This window comes from Psammomys obesus, unplaced genomic scaffold (genome assembly GCF_907164565.1).
Source record: "Psammomys obesus unplaced genomic scaffold, mPsaObe1.curated_primary_1811, whole genome shotgun sequence".
NCBI lineage: Eukaryota > Metazoa > Chordata > Mammalia > Rodentia > Muridae > Psammomys > Psammomys obesus.
In genome coordinates this window covers 2,108,373-2,123,153 of record NW_026596240.1, presented here as the reverse complement: position 1 = coordinate 2,123,153, position 14,781 = coordinate 2,108,373, and the positions used below count along the sequence as shown (strand labels likewise).

Here is a 14,781-nt window from a genome sequence, read left to right as displayed (position 1 = left end):
GATAGCGGGTTAGACAATACTGCCATGACAATTATAAGGCTAACAACAATAAAGGTTATATAGCCCAACATCGTTTTTATTAACTACAGCACATTCCCGTAGGCTGGGGTCTAGCTCAGTGGTTGAGTGCCTGTCTGAGCACAAACCTCTGGGTCGTAAGCACACACCCTTCACCCTCTCCTCCCCCAGCTGCTGTTCTATTCTGTCTTTGTATATTTTTTCCCCACTCTCGAGAATGGAATTACTTATCTGTCATTGGATGCTATATCACTCCAAAATTCTGCAAAATAAGGCGACAATGTTGATTTGTTTTTTCCAGTTTGGGGGAGTATAGCTAAACAGTTCTGGCCCAAACTGTATATATCCTAAAGCTGTATATATTTGCCATGGAGGTCTCAGTCACCTGAGGGAGGACTCGCCTGGGCCAGAGGCCACGATACCTGGTCTACCTGGGCAAGCCTCAGCTCCTCAGTGGCTACTGGACAAACACTTTCCTCCTTTGCCACATGGAGCTCTCAGAAGGGCTGCTCACATCATGGCAATCTCCCTTCCTCATAGTAGGTGGGGGCAGGGAGCACATCAGAGACTCACATGCAAATCCATGACTTCATCTAAAGAAAGACAGCTCTTTTTCTCACAGCGCTGCTATCACCGCCGCGCAAGCCTGGGTCAGGGGCTTCCATGTTCCCAGCCCCTTATTCAAAGAAGTGAAATAAAAACCCACACTGATTGCAAAGTATTGAGGAAGTTTACTCAAAGCAAAGTTATAGTGCGAAAAAGTGCTCAAGGGACCAAGTATTACTTAGGGCTGGGATACAAGCCCCTGTTTTAAAAAACCAAAGAACATACACTAGATATTCATATTTGGCCAGAGAGACGGCTCAGTGGGTAAAGACACCTAACTCCAAGGCTGAAAGCCTGAGATCAGCTCCTGAGACCCACACAGAGCAAGGAGAGAACCATGTCCCACAGGTCCACAGGTCATCTCCTTACTTCCACAGGCCTGCACACAGGTGCTCAAGCACGCACGTACACGCACAAACACACAGAGAGAACGTAACAGTTGAAACAACACCTATCAAGGGGCTGCAGAGATGGCTCCGTGGTTGTATACCGCACGCACAGACAACTACGCTGGCTCCCATCACCCACATCAAGCAGCTTCTAAGCACTTGCAACTGGAACACCAGGAGTTCCAACACTTTCTTCTCGCCTCTGAAGTTACCTGCATTGGTGTGGCACGCACACTCACAGGGGGACACATAAAGCGCTCCCGAGGGCAGAGAGTGTGCGGCTGCTCTGCCCCGCCCATCTCTCCAGACTGGGATCCCCCCATAGGGAAGAGCACCTCCATGACTGTTACCGGGATCATTTTCCGTAAGTATGCCCGAAGGCCCAACTCTAAGTGATGCTAGATTCTGTCAAACTGACAATTAACACTAAGCAGCGCGCGCAGGTTGCATCCTGACTTGTTTCCCACGCTTCTTTTGTCTGACTTCACACAGACTGGCAAAACTAACCCACAAATGTAACAACAGCTTAGAAGCAGCAGGAAGGTGGATGTTTTGACTCCCCGTGAGTGAAGTCTAGCACACTATATAGTATGTGGACACACTATACCGAAGTATAAGCCACTTCTGTAACAGTTCAAACAACTCACTTTTCCCTGAATGCCTCCAGCCAAAGAACACATCAGCACTCCTGTGACAACTCACTCTATTCTGACTGGGAAATTTGAGCATTTGTTCAAAAGAATGCTGACAGTGGAAATGGCAGTAAAGAAGAGAGATGAGGGCTCTCATTTCCTGTTGAGGGATATTTTAAAAACTGAAAGTATAGCATGCTTTGTTATGTTCTGGTTGAGGTAGACTCTATGAAGACAAAATGAAATATAATAAACGGATGGGGAATGGCAAGGGTGCTTGCTGTTACCGTATAAGGGTAGCTGAGGTTCTCTGAGGAGAGGGACGGGTGAGCAGTTTCCTAAATGGAGGCAGAGCAAAGTCACGAGTCCTGAAGCAGGAGGGGATGACTTCCTCAGAGTCAAAAGTAAAGTAATGGCTGGGATGGAAGTCAGTTGGTTGAGCTCTTGCCTGGCACACAGAAGGCCCTGGGCTCAGTTCTGAGCAACACATTAGCCAGGTATGCTGGCTTATATCTGCACTCTAGTACCTGGTGGGGGAAAGGATCAGAAGTTCAAAGCTTTTCTTGGCTGCACAGCAACTTTGATATCACAAGGACTACAGGAGACCCCGACCAAAAAAAAGGCGATCTGGACTCTACATGTGAAGCGGTGAATCATAGCCACCACGCCCATCACTGAACCCTTGCCTTGGTAGGGTTGATGTCTATCCAAGAAGCCTCAACAGCTGCTCCTGAGCTCAGCAGCTTTATGAAATTACCACTCTGTCCTGACCTTTACTCCAGTCTTTTACAGAAATATCATCCTGAGGCTTCGAGCCGTAGCTCAGTTGGTAGAGTTCTTGTCTACCATGAACAAAGCCCTCGGTTCAATCCCCAATACCAAACAAAGAGGTCTAGGGTCCTCAAACTGTGACCCCAGCACTACAGAGGTAAGAGCAGCTCACCCCAAAGCCATATGAGCAGTATCCACTGTGTTTCCCGCAGCAGACCAAACGTCATCACTGATAATGACAACGCCAGCAGTAAGTGAGCACAAAGCAGGACTGATGGAATCACCCTCTCTCCTCTGGGTGTCTCGCCACCACCCTCCACACTCACAACTCTGCCATGTGCTCCATACTCACCCAGCAAATATTGATTTGTGTGTGTGCATGCAGGCATGTGTGTGAATGTCCTGGAAGACATACAGGAAAACTCTCAAATGGGCCCTGGGGACCCTGGCACCCCTAGGTTCTGACTCTTTCCGGCCTTGTGATGTGCCTTGTGTGTTGCTCTGTAACAGAACACTCAGAACCTTAATCACTTTAAGCAGCGGCGATGCCTGTCCTGCTCCTGAGTTCAGTTTGCCCGGAACAGCTTGCCTCCTCCCTCCACTCCACCGTGTGGAATGCAGACATGCGGCCTTTCCTCCCAGATGCTCCACTCTCCCGGAGCCCGAGGCACCGTCCTCGCAGACAGTGGCTCACAGCCATGTGTGCTCACGTAGCCTGGCCTCTTAGGTCATAAAGGCTCATCTCTGCTACATTTACTAGGAGAAAAGCACTAAGGCTGACCTCCAGGCGGAAAAGTGGCAGAAGAAAGGCTGAAGTACACATGGGTATTTTAAAGTCATCGCCTAGAAGATTGAATGAGGCCACTGAATTTGACCATTACTTCTGTTCATTTATTTTTGGTTTGTTTTTGAGACAGGGTCTCAAGCCCACACTTACCTCCAACTCACTTTGTGGCTAAGGCTGGCCTTGAACTCCTGATCCTCCTACTTCTACCTCCCAAGAGCTAAGATTACAGGCTTCTGACTCTGTCTATGTGATGCTGGGGCTGAAGCCCACAGCCTCAAGTGTGTTAGGGAAGCGCACTATCAACTCCCTCACATCCCCAACCTGGCCGTGGTTGTGAAGCCCAAATGCCAAAGAGGGTGTTTGCTTTTGGAAAGGAGCCACTGAGCTGAACTCAGCAAGAACAGGGAATGCCTGCAAGTCCACTTGATGCTCCTTTGTTTGGAATCCCACATGCTTACCACGGCCGCCTCAATCTGCATCTCTTCCCAACCCGATTTCTTTCCTAAATAAAGAGAAAGTGGGATTGGAGTTCACCTTGGGCCCAACTCTTACAACTAAACATTTATGCACTCACTTCACGGAGCCCAAAAAGATCAAATTTGAGCCAGGCCTGGTGACATAAGCCTGTAATCCTAGCACTCTGGGAAGAAGAGGCAGGGAGATTGCTGTGAGTTTGAGGCCAGCCTGGTCTAAAAAGCAAGTACAGGAGAGCCAAGACTACACAGAGAAACCCTATCTCGGAAAAACAACAAAATCTTATGGTTAGCATTACACCTAACACGGAATCGAGTGCCAGTAAAACCCTCCAGAGAGACAATCTCTGGATTTCTGGAGTTTCATGTTCAAGCTTGGCAGATCCTTCAACAAGCAGAGACTGTTTCAATGCATGCAGCCCTGCTTTGTTTTCCCCAGGACACAGTTAGAATAGCTTGCTTGGAATTAGGGTGAGACCACGTGACTAAATACTAGCCAAGGAAATGAAGATAGACATGATGGAAGCTACTTCCAAGCCTGGTTCATAAAAACCTAGCATGGCCCTTTATCGTCTTTTCTTTCCTGGTCCACTGTCTGTATAGAGAGAGGGGAGGCTGCAATGCCAGAGTTGCTTATGAGGAGGAGAGCACAAAGCCAGGCATGCTAGCACAGGCTTTTAGGCCCAACATTCAAAAACAGGCCAGTCAGCCACGTAGTGATAGAGCACACCTGAAATCCTAGCACATGGGGAGACAGAGGCAGGAAGATCTCTGTGAGTTCAAGGCCAGCCTGGTCTACAAAGTGAGTCCAGGACAGCCAAGGCTACACAGAGAAACCCTGTCTCCAAAAAAACCAAAAACCAAAACAAAAAGAAAGAGAAGAAAAAGAAAAAGAAGCAGGCCAATCTCTATGAGTCAGTCAGGGCTACATACTGAAGTTCCTTCTAAAGAAAATAATAATGTGAAATTAGCACAGCATCATGCTGTATAAGAACCAGCTTTCTTTAAAAGATTTGTTTTAATTTTATGTTCATGAGTGTTTTATGCATTCCACATTCATACCTGATGGATGAGGAGGCCAGGATGTCGGATCCCCTAAACCTGGAGCTACAGATGTCTGTGAGCCACCCTGTGGGTGAATCAGCTCTCTAGCACCCGCCCTCACGCCCCACACAATAAACTGTCCTTACCTCAAGCCTCCTACAAAGAGGTTTTGGTGATGGTCTATCTGGACCACGAAGTTTGCCCTTCAGGAAATGTTTCCCCTTTTTCTCCTAGCAGTGGAACATGCTCCACTATTCGACACAGGAAAAGGGGTCGAAAAAGGGGAATGGATGGTGAGTTTCACCCCTGGCTGGCTATAATAGAACTAATTATCTAATAGGATTGTACAAGCCAAAGAGGTGACTTTTCCAGGAATGGGTTAATTAACCCACTCCAGGAACCAGAAATGGGTTGATTAAAAAAAAAAAAAAAAAAAAAGCAAGGCTTGCAGGCACACGGGCTTTTTTCTATCCTTTTTAAATCACATTGAAGGTTAACTGAAGGAGGAAAGCCGCACCCTCTATTACAGTGTTTCTAAAAGACCACGGAGAGAAGAAGCAGGCCCTCCCGGGACTCCTAGCCCCCACCCCCGCCCTTAGACAATGCCTCAAACAGCGTGTTTTTAAAAGCACCAGCCACAGGAAAAGCGAGAGAAGACTTCTCTGGAGAAACAAACGCAAGAGACTTGGGGCGGCGTGGGTGGGGTGTCTCCCGCGAGCAGGGCTGCAGCAGAGCGCGCGTGCTCGCCCGCACACCCACAACCCACAGCACATACACACGCAACAAAACCCCAAGTCCTTCCCAGCTGCCCCCCACGCCCTTCCCGGGAGGTGAGCAGCAGGCTCCTGGGTACTAGGAGAAGGGGATGCAGCAGGGAAGGGGCAGGCGGGGAACTGGTGCCCGCCACCCCCACGGCGGGACAGCAGCGGGCCCGGAGCGCCCGCCGAGAAGGGCGGAGGCCGGGCAGGCTGGAGATGCTGAGCCCCGCGGGCCCCGGCGCTGGCCACGCCCCCCACGGGCTGGCCACGCCTTCGTTGCGGCGGGCGAGAGGCGGGGCGGGGCGCGGTGTATATAAGGCTAGGGGCGGGCGCCGCTCTTTTGTCTCTTGCTGCAGCGACGCGAGTGGGAGCACCTGGAGCGCGAGCTCGGAACGAGACTCTACGGTGAGGCACAGTGCTGGGCTCGGGGCCTACCCTGGGTGGGGTCGGGGCAGCTTGTGGCCGGCGGCGCGCCCCCCGCGGGTTGCAACAGGCGACCCGGCGGTTTGGAACCCTCCGTGGCTGGCAGGCCACGCCCTGGGGCTTCGGAGGGAGGGAGGGTGTGGTGGACGAGCCCGGGAGCCTCGGCCGCGGGGCTGCGGGAACGCCCCGGGCCGGGAATGCCACGTCGAGAGGCGTCCGTGGAAGGCGTGGGATCCAGGGCGCGCCGGTCACCCCTAAGCTCCGGGCCACCCACTATCGCCTCGGTTCCCCCATCAGGGTTGTAAGAAAATGGCAGACAAGCCGGACATGGGGGAAATCGCCAGCTTTGATAAGGCCAAGCTGAAGAAAACCGAGACGCAGGAGAAGAACACCCTGCCGACCAAAGAGAGTGAGTGTGCCTTCGCTTCTGGCTTCCCACCCCGGCGCTCCACCCTTCCCTGCTGGGCCAGCCCGGCACCCCCCAGCCCCCATCCGGCCACTGTCCCCCCGCCCCGAATCTGAGGCCACCCTTCCAGTCACACAAAGCACTTTGTCCCTTCCAAACCCCCTCCTAGTCCCCAGGCCTCGTGGGTGCCTCACCCACACTAGGTTGGGTGTGGGGCGCTGTAAGGTATCTCCAGTCTCCAATGCCCACCTCCCTCCCTTTGCAGCCATTGAACAGGAAAAGAGGAGCGAAATTTCCTAAGAGCCTAGGAAGATTTCCCCTACCCCACCCCGTCATCTCCGAGATCCCCTCACGATGTGGAGAAAGAGCCACCTGCAAGATGGACGCGAGCCACAAGCTGCACTGTGAACCCGGGCACTCCGCGCCGATGCCACCGGCCCGCGGGTCTCCGGAGCGGGACCCCCCCACCAATCGGACTGCCAAATTTCACCGGTTTGCCCTGGGATATTATAGAAAATTATTTGTATGATTGATGAAAATAAAACACCTCGTGGCATGGTTGGCGTGGTCTGAATCTTTTAGTTGAGTATGCGTGGGCAGAGCGGCACTGAGAGTGAGTTGTGCCGCAGAGAAGGGGGGGACGTCGTAGAATGGGCTGGCTTGGGGGGGTATCATATTTTGAGTTTTCGTGCTTCGCCCTAAGGTTCCCTGGGTTCTCGGTTGCTCCGCTTTTAATGCAACCCACGTACATTTTTTTAACCCGATTTTTAAAAATGCTCCTCCAAAGATTAAGATTTGCTTTCGATCTCTTCAAACCCCACCGTTTCTTCCCGCCCTCTGGTCTCTTACGCACACCAGAAGCGGTGATTTATCAAAAGTCTGGGAGGAAAGGGGGCAAAGAACCATTCTGGAATGTTGGAAACCGGGCGAGGTCGGGGTGCGTCCCTCACGCCAGGTTTTCTTCTGGGTGTTACAGAATGAGGTGAAATAGTAACAAAGGCCTGAGCTAACGGAACAGCGGCGGGTTTGATCAGAACTTGCAGGGCCGTCTGTACTGCAGCCACAGGGATCAGCCTAGTTTTTTGTCTCTGCGCCTTTCTGCGAAAGCCTAACCATTACAGGGGGATTGTAGGCTGAGCTGCCTTCCGGGCCCAGATCTGAGAGGGTGGAAGTGGAGGAGGGAGCGGCGGAGCTGAAGGAGGTCACACCCGTCCATGACCCACGAGGAAGGGGTGGGACCAGCCCGGTGGGGCCTGGTGGAGGAGGAGCCCAGGGCTACCAGGCAGGAAACACGGTTCTGATTGCAGGGCTAGCCTTTTCCTGGAGGAGGGGACAGAGGAACACAATCGGATAGGTTTCGCTCCACATTTTTGCCTTACCCCCAAGCGACTCAATAAATACATGAGGGCCGTTAGTTCAAATGAGGTGTATCTTCCAGCCACAAGAAACTTAAAAGGGAATGAGACAGGCGGTCAGGGTAGATGAGAGGACGAACAGGTTAGCCTCTCCCTGGTTTAAAATAAAGGATCAGCTCCTGCTGGTAACCTGGAGGCCTCCAGCAGCCCTGAATGGAGAAGGATTCCTTTTCTTTGATATTAGTGATTCTCACAGATGCAGCTTTTGTAGTGACCCAGGATAGGATGGGCTGAACTATATAGTCCCATGCTTGAGTAAGAAATCTGTAGTCAATGCTCTCAGAAGCTCATTCGTTCACAAAAGAGAGAAAGGGCCTTCTGAATCGTTGCGCCTCACCTGCTCCACCTTGCTCTTCTTAAAGCGAGGGCAGCTACCGTGCTTCCCGCTGTTGACTCTTGTACCTTGATTGACAGGATGATGATGATGAACCTGTGATAATTACTACGGTTTAGGGAAGCCAAACATACTCATTTCCCTCCCTGGGCCCAACTCCAGGTAGGAAGGAAATACTGTTAATTTACAACTGAGGCTAATGACGGAAGGCTGCCTATTCCCTGAGCGGCCGGCTACGTGAGTCAGCTTTGTCACTAGAAGAAACACCTGTGAGATGGAAATAGAGAAGATTGCTTTTGTCTCAGAAGTTCCAGTCTGTGTCTACTGACCCTGCTGTGGATGTGAGATCAGGCCTTAGAACAGCATGGAGGCGTGGAGCAAGGCAAAGCCACCCACTACCGGAAGACATGGCCAGGAAGCAACGGAGAAAGAGGGAGGGGGAGGGGTCCCACAGTGCACCTTCCATTTGGCCCGAGCTCTTAAAGGTCCCCTCAGTGGTATCACCCTGAAGAACAAGCTTCCAACACGTGGTTCCTCTTCCAGTAATTTGGATCATTTCAAGATTCAAATTACTGGAAGAGGCGTGTATAGGTTAGGAGATTTTTGGAGCCAGGTGTGGTGGTGCGTGCCTGTAAACTCAGCATTAGGAGGATTTGGAGTTCAAGGTCATCTTCAGCTATCCAGTGGACCAGTGGATTCAAGATTTTCTTGGGCTACTTGAGACCCTGTCTCAAAAAAACAAAACAAAAAAGAGTGCTTGTTTCTGCCAAATTTAGAGGCCATGTTTGTGGTCAGCTTAACTCAGCATGGGCCCATCACTGTACTGAGCCTGCAGAGTTTTGTTTTGTTTTGTGCAACTAACTGCAAAATGCTCAATGAAAGAAATGCTAGAGACATGAGTGGTCCCCCTCTGGGGAAGCAGACAAAGACGTTGGCTGTGAGAGCTTGGTGAAAGAGGAAGCATTTGAATGAAGGCAAGAAGTGAGAACGGATGTGGGGTTTGTTTAACAGTAGGCTCCTCCTCTGGTTGACACCAGAACAGGTTCAGTGAAGTGAGAGGCCGATGACTGAATGAAACCTCAACCTCAAATGAGCCCAGGAAGGAAGGTGGGTGTGTTGTGTCCTGGAGTCATTTGAAGGCCACTATAAATTTGGGGGTCGAAACAAAGTGATGGGAGATGTTTGTGAGAGTGTGATGAGAGTGTGGAAGAGAGAGTAATCACCATCTCCAACAGCAGCACCCACCCCATCACCAGACCAAGCCACCACCACCACCACCACCACTACAATCAACACGGACATAGTACAGACGCTTGTGCAATGCATCCAGCCTTCTTGCCTGGACTCTAGAGATCCTAACTCAGGTCATCAGGGTTGTGAAGAAAGGTCTCTTACCAATCCTCCATCTGCCCAGTCCATCTCCCACTAAACCTGGAACTCACTGTTTCGGCTATACTTGCTGGCCCATGGGCTTTGCCTGTCCCTGCCCCAAAAGCATGGGAGTTGCAGACACATGCTGCCACAGCCAGCTTTTTACATGGGTGCTGACGAGCACTTTACCCACTGAGCCATCTCTCCAGCCCTTTAAAAATGATATTATTTAATTCTTTTTGTGTCTGAGTGTTTTACCTACATATATGTGTATAAACCATGTTTGTGTATGTGTATGCTTGCTGTCCTTTAAGGCAAAAGGAGGGTACAAGATCATCCCCTAACACTGGACTTAAGATGGCTGCTCCTGAGCTGTAGAAGAAAGCAGGCTGAGCAAGCCATGAGGAACAAATCAATAAGCATCATTCTTCCACAGCTCATGCTTTTGGTTCCTACCTCCGGTTCTGCCCCTAATTCTCTCAGTGATACAGTGTAAACCAAGAATTGTAACTTGAAAGCTTTCTTTCTCACCTTGCCTTTGGTCATGGTGTTTATCCAGCAACAGAAACCAAAGAAAGGGGCTGGAAAGATGGCTCAGAGGTTAAGAACACTGGCTGTTCTTCCCAAGGTCCTGAGTTCAAGTCTCAACAACCACATGGTGGCTCATAACCATGTATAGTCAGATCTGGTCCCTTCTGCTGATGAGCAGGCATACATGCAGGCAGAACACTGTATAAATAAAAAATAAACAAAAAAATAACTAATTAAATCTTTAGGGGAAAAAAAGAAACCAAAGATAGTCCCTGAAGGGACTCTGGTCAGCTTGAGCATGGTGAGCATGACTCTGGTAGGCCTTGGCCTGCTCCTCAATTCCTTCTGTCTTGCTAGAAACTAAATTACTTTCCTGAAGCTAACCCCCAAGTTCTGCTCCCTTATTTGGCCACTCCCTCCTCCTGAGGCTGACTACCTCAGGTCCAGCTCTCAAACAATAAAAAGCGCCTTGGGCTCATTTAGTTAACACGTCCAGTTAAAATTAAACACCTCAGCCTAACATGAGTTTCCCCTTGTACCTTTATAAGCTGCCATTTTCCTGTGTTTCGTGTCTGTCTCTCTGTCCAGAGGCAGTCCTTTGATCATGCTCTCTCCCAGATAAATTCCCCTTAACCTTCTCCCTTGCCCCTTTTCTCCCTTCTTCTCTGTTTTCTTCCCCTTCTCCCTCTTTCTCTATCTCCTGTCTTTCTATGTCCCTTATCCCTGCCCTCTGTCCCTCTGGGGCCAATAAATCATTCCCCTTTGTGCTGTGAACTTGTTCTTGGGGTTCCTGAGCTGATACCTTTTCTTTCAGCCCCCCAAATCTCAATGACTTACAATATTAAAAACACGTACCTTTGTTCATACTGCTATCAGTTGCTATTCAGTTTCTCGTCTGCTCACCTTTTCACTCCGAGAAGCAGGCTGAACAAGCAGGCCTTCTCTGGGGCACGATGTCACTATAGCCAGTGGGAAAGATTACATATCACTCAGTGGTGTTTGCCTCTCTTCTCAGCCTTAACTTAACCCAATCACACTAAGCAAAGCAAGTCATGAAGCAAGGCACTGTCATAGGGAAAGGAAGAAATAATTGGTACCCTGACGTGGTTTGAATGTGAGATGAACCCCATAGGCTCATGTTTTTGGACACTTGCTCCCCAGCTGGTTGCACTGTGTGGGAAGGTTATGGGACTTTTACGAAGTGGAGGCTTGCTGAAGGAAGTACATCACCAGGGCTCAGGCTTTGAGGTTGTATGACCTGGCCCAGTTTCCTGTTCTTCCTTCCTAACTGCCAGGCCAGCCTCAGGCTTCTCCTAGCATCTCTTCCCCACAAGATGAACTCTATCCCTCTGAAAATGTAAACCAAAATAAGCCCTTCTTTCCTAACTTCCTTTGTATCAGGGTATTTATCATAGCAACAGAAGAGTGACTAACACAGACCTATAATATAGTTTACTGTATATACACAATGCATGTACATAGATATTTTTATAGAGTATCTTTTTTTTTTAGAGTATCTTTCATAAATCAGAAGTATTGCCTCCCACCTATAATTCTAACACTGGAGAGGTAGAAGCAGGAGGATTACAGTTTATGGGCATCCTGGCTACATCGTGAGTTGGAGACCATCCTAGATAAATGAGACTTTGCCAAAAAAAAAAAAAAAGTCTTTTAAAAATTATCTTTTTTTTTTTAAAGAATTTATTTAATCTTATTCTCTGTGCATTGATCTCAGAATCCATAGAACTGGAGTTGTAGACAGCTGTGAGCTGCCATGTGGGTGCTAAGAATTGAACCCAGGTCCTTTGGAAGAGCAGACAGTGCTCTTAACCACTGAGCCATCCCTACAGCCCCAAGATTATCTTTCTTTATTTCACCTTTATATTCCAGTTGGGGATCATGTTGGTTTGTGTTTTTAAAGTGAATAGAGGAGGGACTAAGTTAGAGTTATCCTTAATTTTTATTTCCAGACAGAGAAGTGTCATCAAATATTTGACAGATTAAGAAATGTTGGGCCCTGAGGGATGGTGACTGCAGGTGCTTGTCAGCAGCTGATTCAAGAGTCAGTGTGGGCTGTGATTCTGACACAGGAGCCACAGGGTGAAACCTGTTTGAAAGTTCTGGAAGGAAAAATTGAACAAAATGGATACATACAAACCTGTGCCAGACAATTCCTTAAAATCTGTCCACTACTCTGTATGTGTGTGTGTGTGTGTGTGTGTGTGTGTGTGTGTGTGTGTCTGTGTGTCTGTGTGTCTGTGTGGTGTGTGTGTACAGGTCAGCGATTGTTAAAGGATGTGATGGTCAAGCCAAGACAGTCATCTTGAAGCCACTAAAGGAAACAGAGCTGAACAAGGAAGAAACATCAAAACATGGAAAGATTGCAAGGAGCCACAGAGCTTCCTCAAAGGGCTTTATCTTTGAACTTCTGTGTGGAATAATAATCTTCCCTGTGTCTAGTAAGATGGCTTGGCAATTAAAGCTCCGCCACACAGGCTTGAGGAACAGTTCCAACGCTGTAATCCCAGAAGGTGAGACAAAGAATCCTTTGCACGCACTGGCCAGACTGACTAGCTTTATGGGCAGTGTGAGTTCTGGGTGTGGCTAGACAGTGAAGCTCAATGAATAAGGTAGAGAGTGATTGAGGAAGACTCCCAAATTCAACCTCAGAGCGCCACATGCACGTACACACATGTACAACCACACAAATGAAAACAGGTAAACACATGTTAAAATAAGTAGGTTTTCCCATATTTAGAAAATCGGTAGTTGGGTTTTCTGTTAGAGCCAAAAGAATTCTAATACCCGTCATGAGGGTAAGAGAAGTCTGATCTCAGAAGCAATGCAGCCGCAAACAAGAGAAAGACCAGCAGATGAAGTTTGCTCGTGTCTATCGCTCAGCAGCATGGTTCTCCAGGTAAAGGCGCTGGCACCAAGCTTGATGCCTGGCAGCTGGAGTCCAAGCCTTGGGACCCACAGTGACATCAAGCTGACCTCTGGCCTCCACATTCGTAGCAGCATTCACACACACACACATATGAGTAAACTCGATGGCTCGGCAGTTAAGAGTGCTTACTTGCTTGTCCAGAAGACCCAAGTTCAGTTTCCAGCACTCACGTTGGGTAGCTTATCGGTACCTATAAGTGCAAGGCCAAGGATCTGATACCCTCTTCTAGCTTCCGTGAGCACCTGTACACGCACACCACACAGACACACACAAAGTAGTGGACAGATTTTAAGGAATTGTCTGGCACAGGTATAGCAATTGGCATCTCTGAGATCTGCAGGGCAGAAAAGACAGTGAAAAACTTCAGCATCAGCCAGGCGTGGTGACACACACCTGTAATCCCAGCACTGAGGGAGGCAAAGGCAGGTAAATCTCTGTGAGTTTAAGGCCAGCCTGGTCTACATAGCAAGTCAAGAACAGGCAAGGCTCCACAGAGGAACCCTGTCTCAAAAAAAAAGAAAGAAAGGAAGAAAGAAAGAAAGAAAGAAAGAAAGGAAGGAAGGAAGGAAGGAAGGAAGGAAGGAAGGAAGGAAGGAAGGAAGGAAGGAGGGAAGGAAGGAAGGAAGAAAGGAAGAAAGAAAAAATAAAAGGAAGAAAGAAGAAAAAAAAAAAAAACCTCCAGTACCAGTTTTTATATGTTAAAATCTTGGTTATTTATTTATTTATAGATGTGTAATTTTATTTTGTATGTATGAATGTTTTGCTTGCATGTACATGTCTGGTGCCCAGGGAGGTCAGAAGAGAGCATTAGATTTTTGTCAACTGGAGTGAACCACTATATAGATGCCAGGAATTGGACCTGAGCCCTCTGCAAGAGCAACACATACTCTTAGCTGCTGAGACCTCTCCCTAGCCTCTTACTTGTTTTTTGAAGCTAGGTTTCATACTGTAGCACAGGCTGACCCAGAGCTCACTTATCTAGCCTAGGCTGAGCTCAAGTTCACAATAATTCTTTTGCCTTAGCCTCCTAAGTTCTGGGTTGTCAGACATGAGCCTCCACAACACCTTCTGCAATGCTATAACATTGAGCATATGTGTGTGTGTGTATGTGTGTGTGTGTGTGTGTGTGTGTGTGTGTGTGTGTGTGTGTACATTTATCTGGTGCTAGGGATGGAAGCTAGAGCTATGTGCATGCTAGGCATGCACTATAACCATTGTGCCACACAATTAGCTCCTTGTCATAGTCTTCATATAGCATTCCTTCTCGGGGAAATTCCTTTTTGCGTTCAAGGCCTTCAGCTGACAGGATGGCATCTTCCCACAGGCTAATCTCCCATGACTCATATCACTAAAACACCTTTGCAACAGCTTCTAGATTGTATGGGTCTCAATAGCTGGGCACCGGACTCTACCTAAGTAGACGCATGACCTAAAGCCCACTAGTGTCGGAGGGACACATTCTAGATTGGCGTGCATCTGGCCTGGCCTGCAGGGAAAGCACAGGAATGCAGAGACCAGCTCCTACCCGCACTGGGGCCAGGAAATGACTGACCCTGAGGGCAGAAACCAAATGCTGCGGGCAGAGTGGGGGGAGGGAGAGAAAGCAGGAAGATGCTTCAGAGGCACTCTGCCAGACCTCGGGTGCTGTTCCCTGACTTCTCTCTCTAGGATAGAAATAAGCTCTTGGAATTTCACTCCTTGGGTTTTCCAATATGTGTAGCTTAGCACAATTCTATTCAGCACAAAAATCAGTGAAAATATAGTTCTTTAAGAAAAGCCATTTAAAAAAAGAACTAAACAAGACACATTCTAAAGCTTTCTAACATCTGTCTATCTATCTATCTATCTATCTATCTATCTATCTATCTATCTATCT

At 48.7% G+C, this 14,781-nt stretch overlaps 1 protein-coding gene across 1 annotated transcript; it reads left to right on the top strand.

The window, feature by feature from the left end:
• The first annotated feature begins 5,789 nt into the window (after positions 1-5,789).
• Tmsb10 (thymosin beta 10) lies at positions 5,790-6,867 on the top strand. The gene is made up of 3 exons (XM_055596438.1): positions 5,790-5,883; positions 6,199-6,310; positions 6,573-6,867. The coding sequence occupies exons 2-3, from the start codon at positions 6,211-6,213 to the stop codon at positions 6,605-6,607; spliced, it is 135 nt and encodes a 44-aa protein (XP_055452413.1). The 5' UTR covers positions 5,790-5,883; positions 6,199-6,210; the 3' UTR covers positions 6,608-6,867.
• The last annotated feature ends 7,914 nt before the right edge of the window (positions 6,868-14,781 follow it).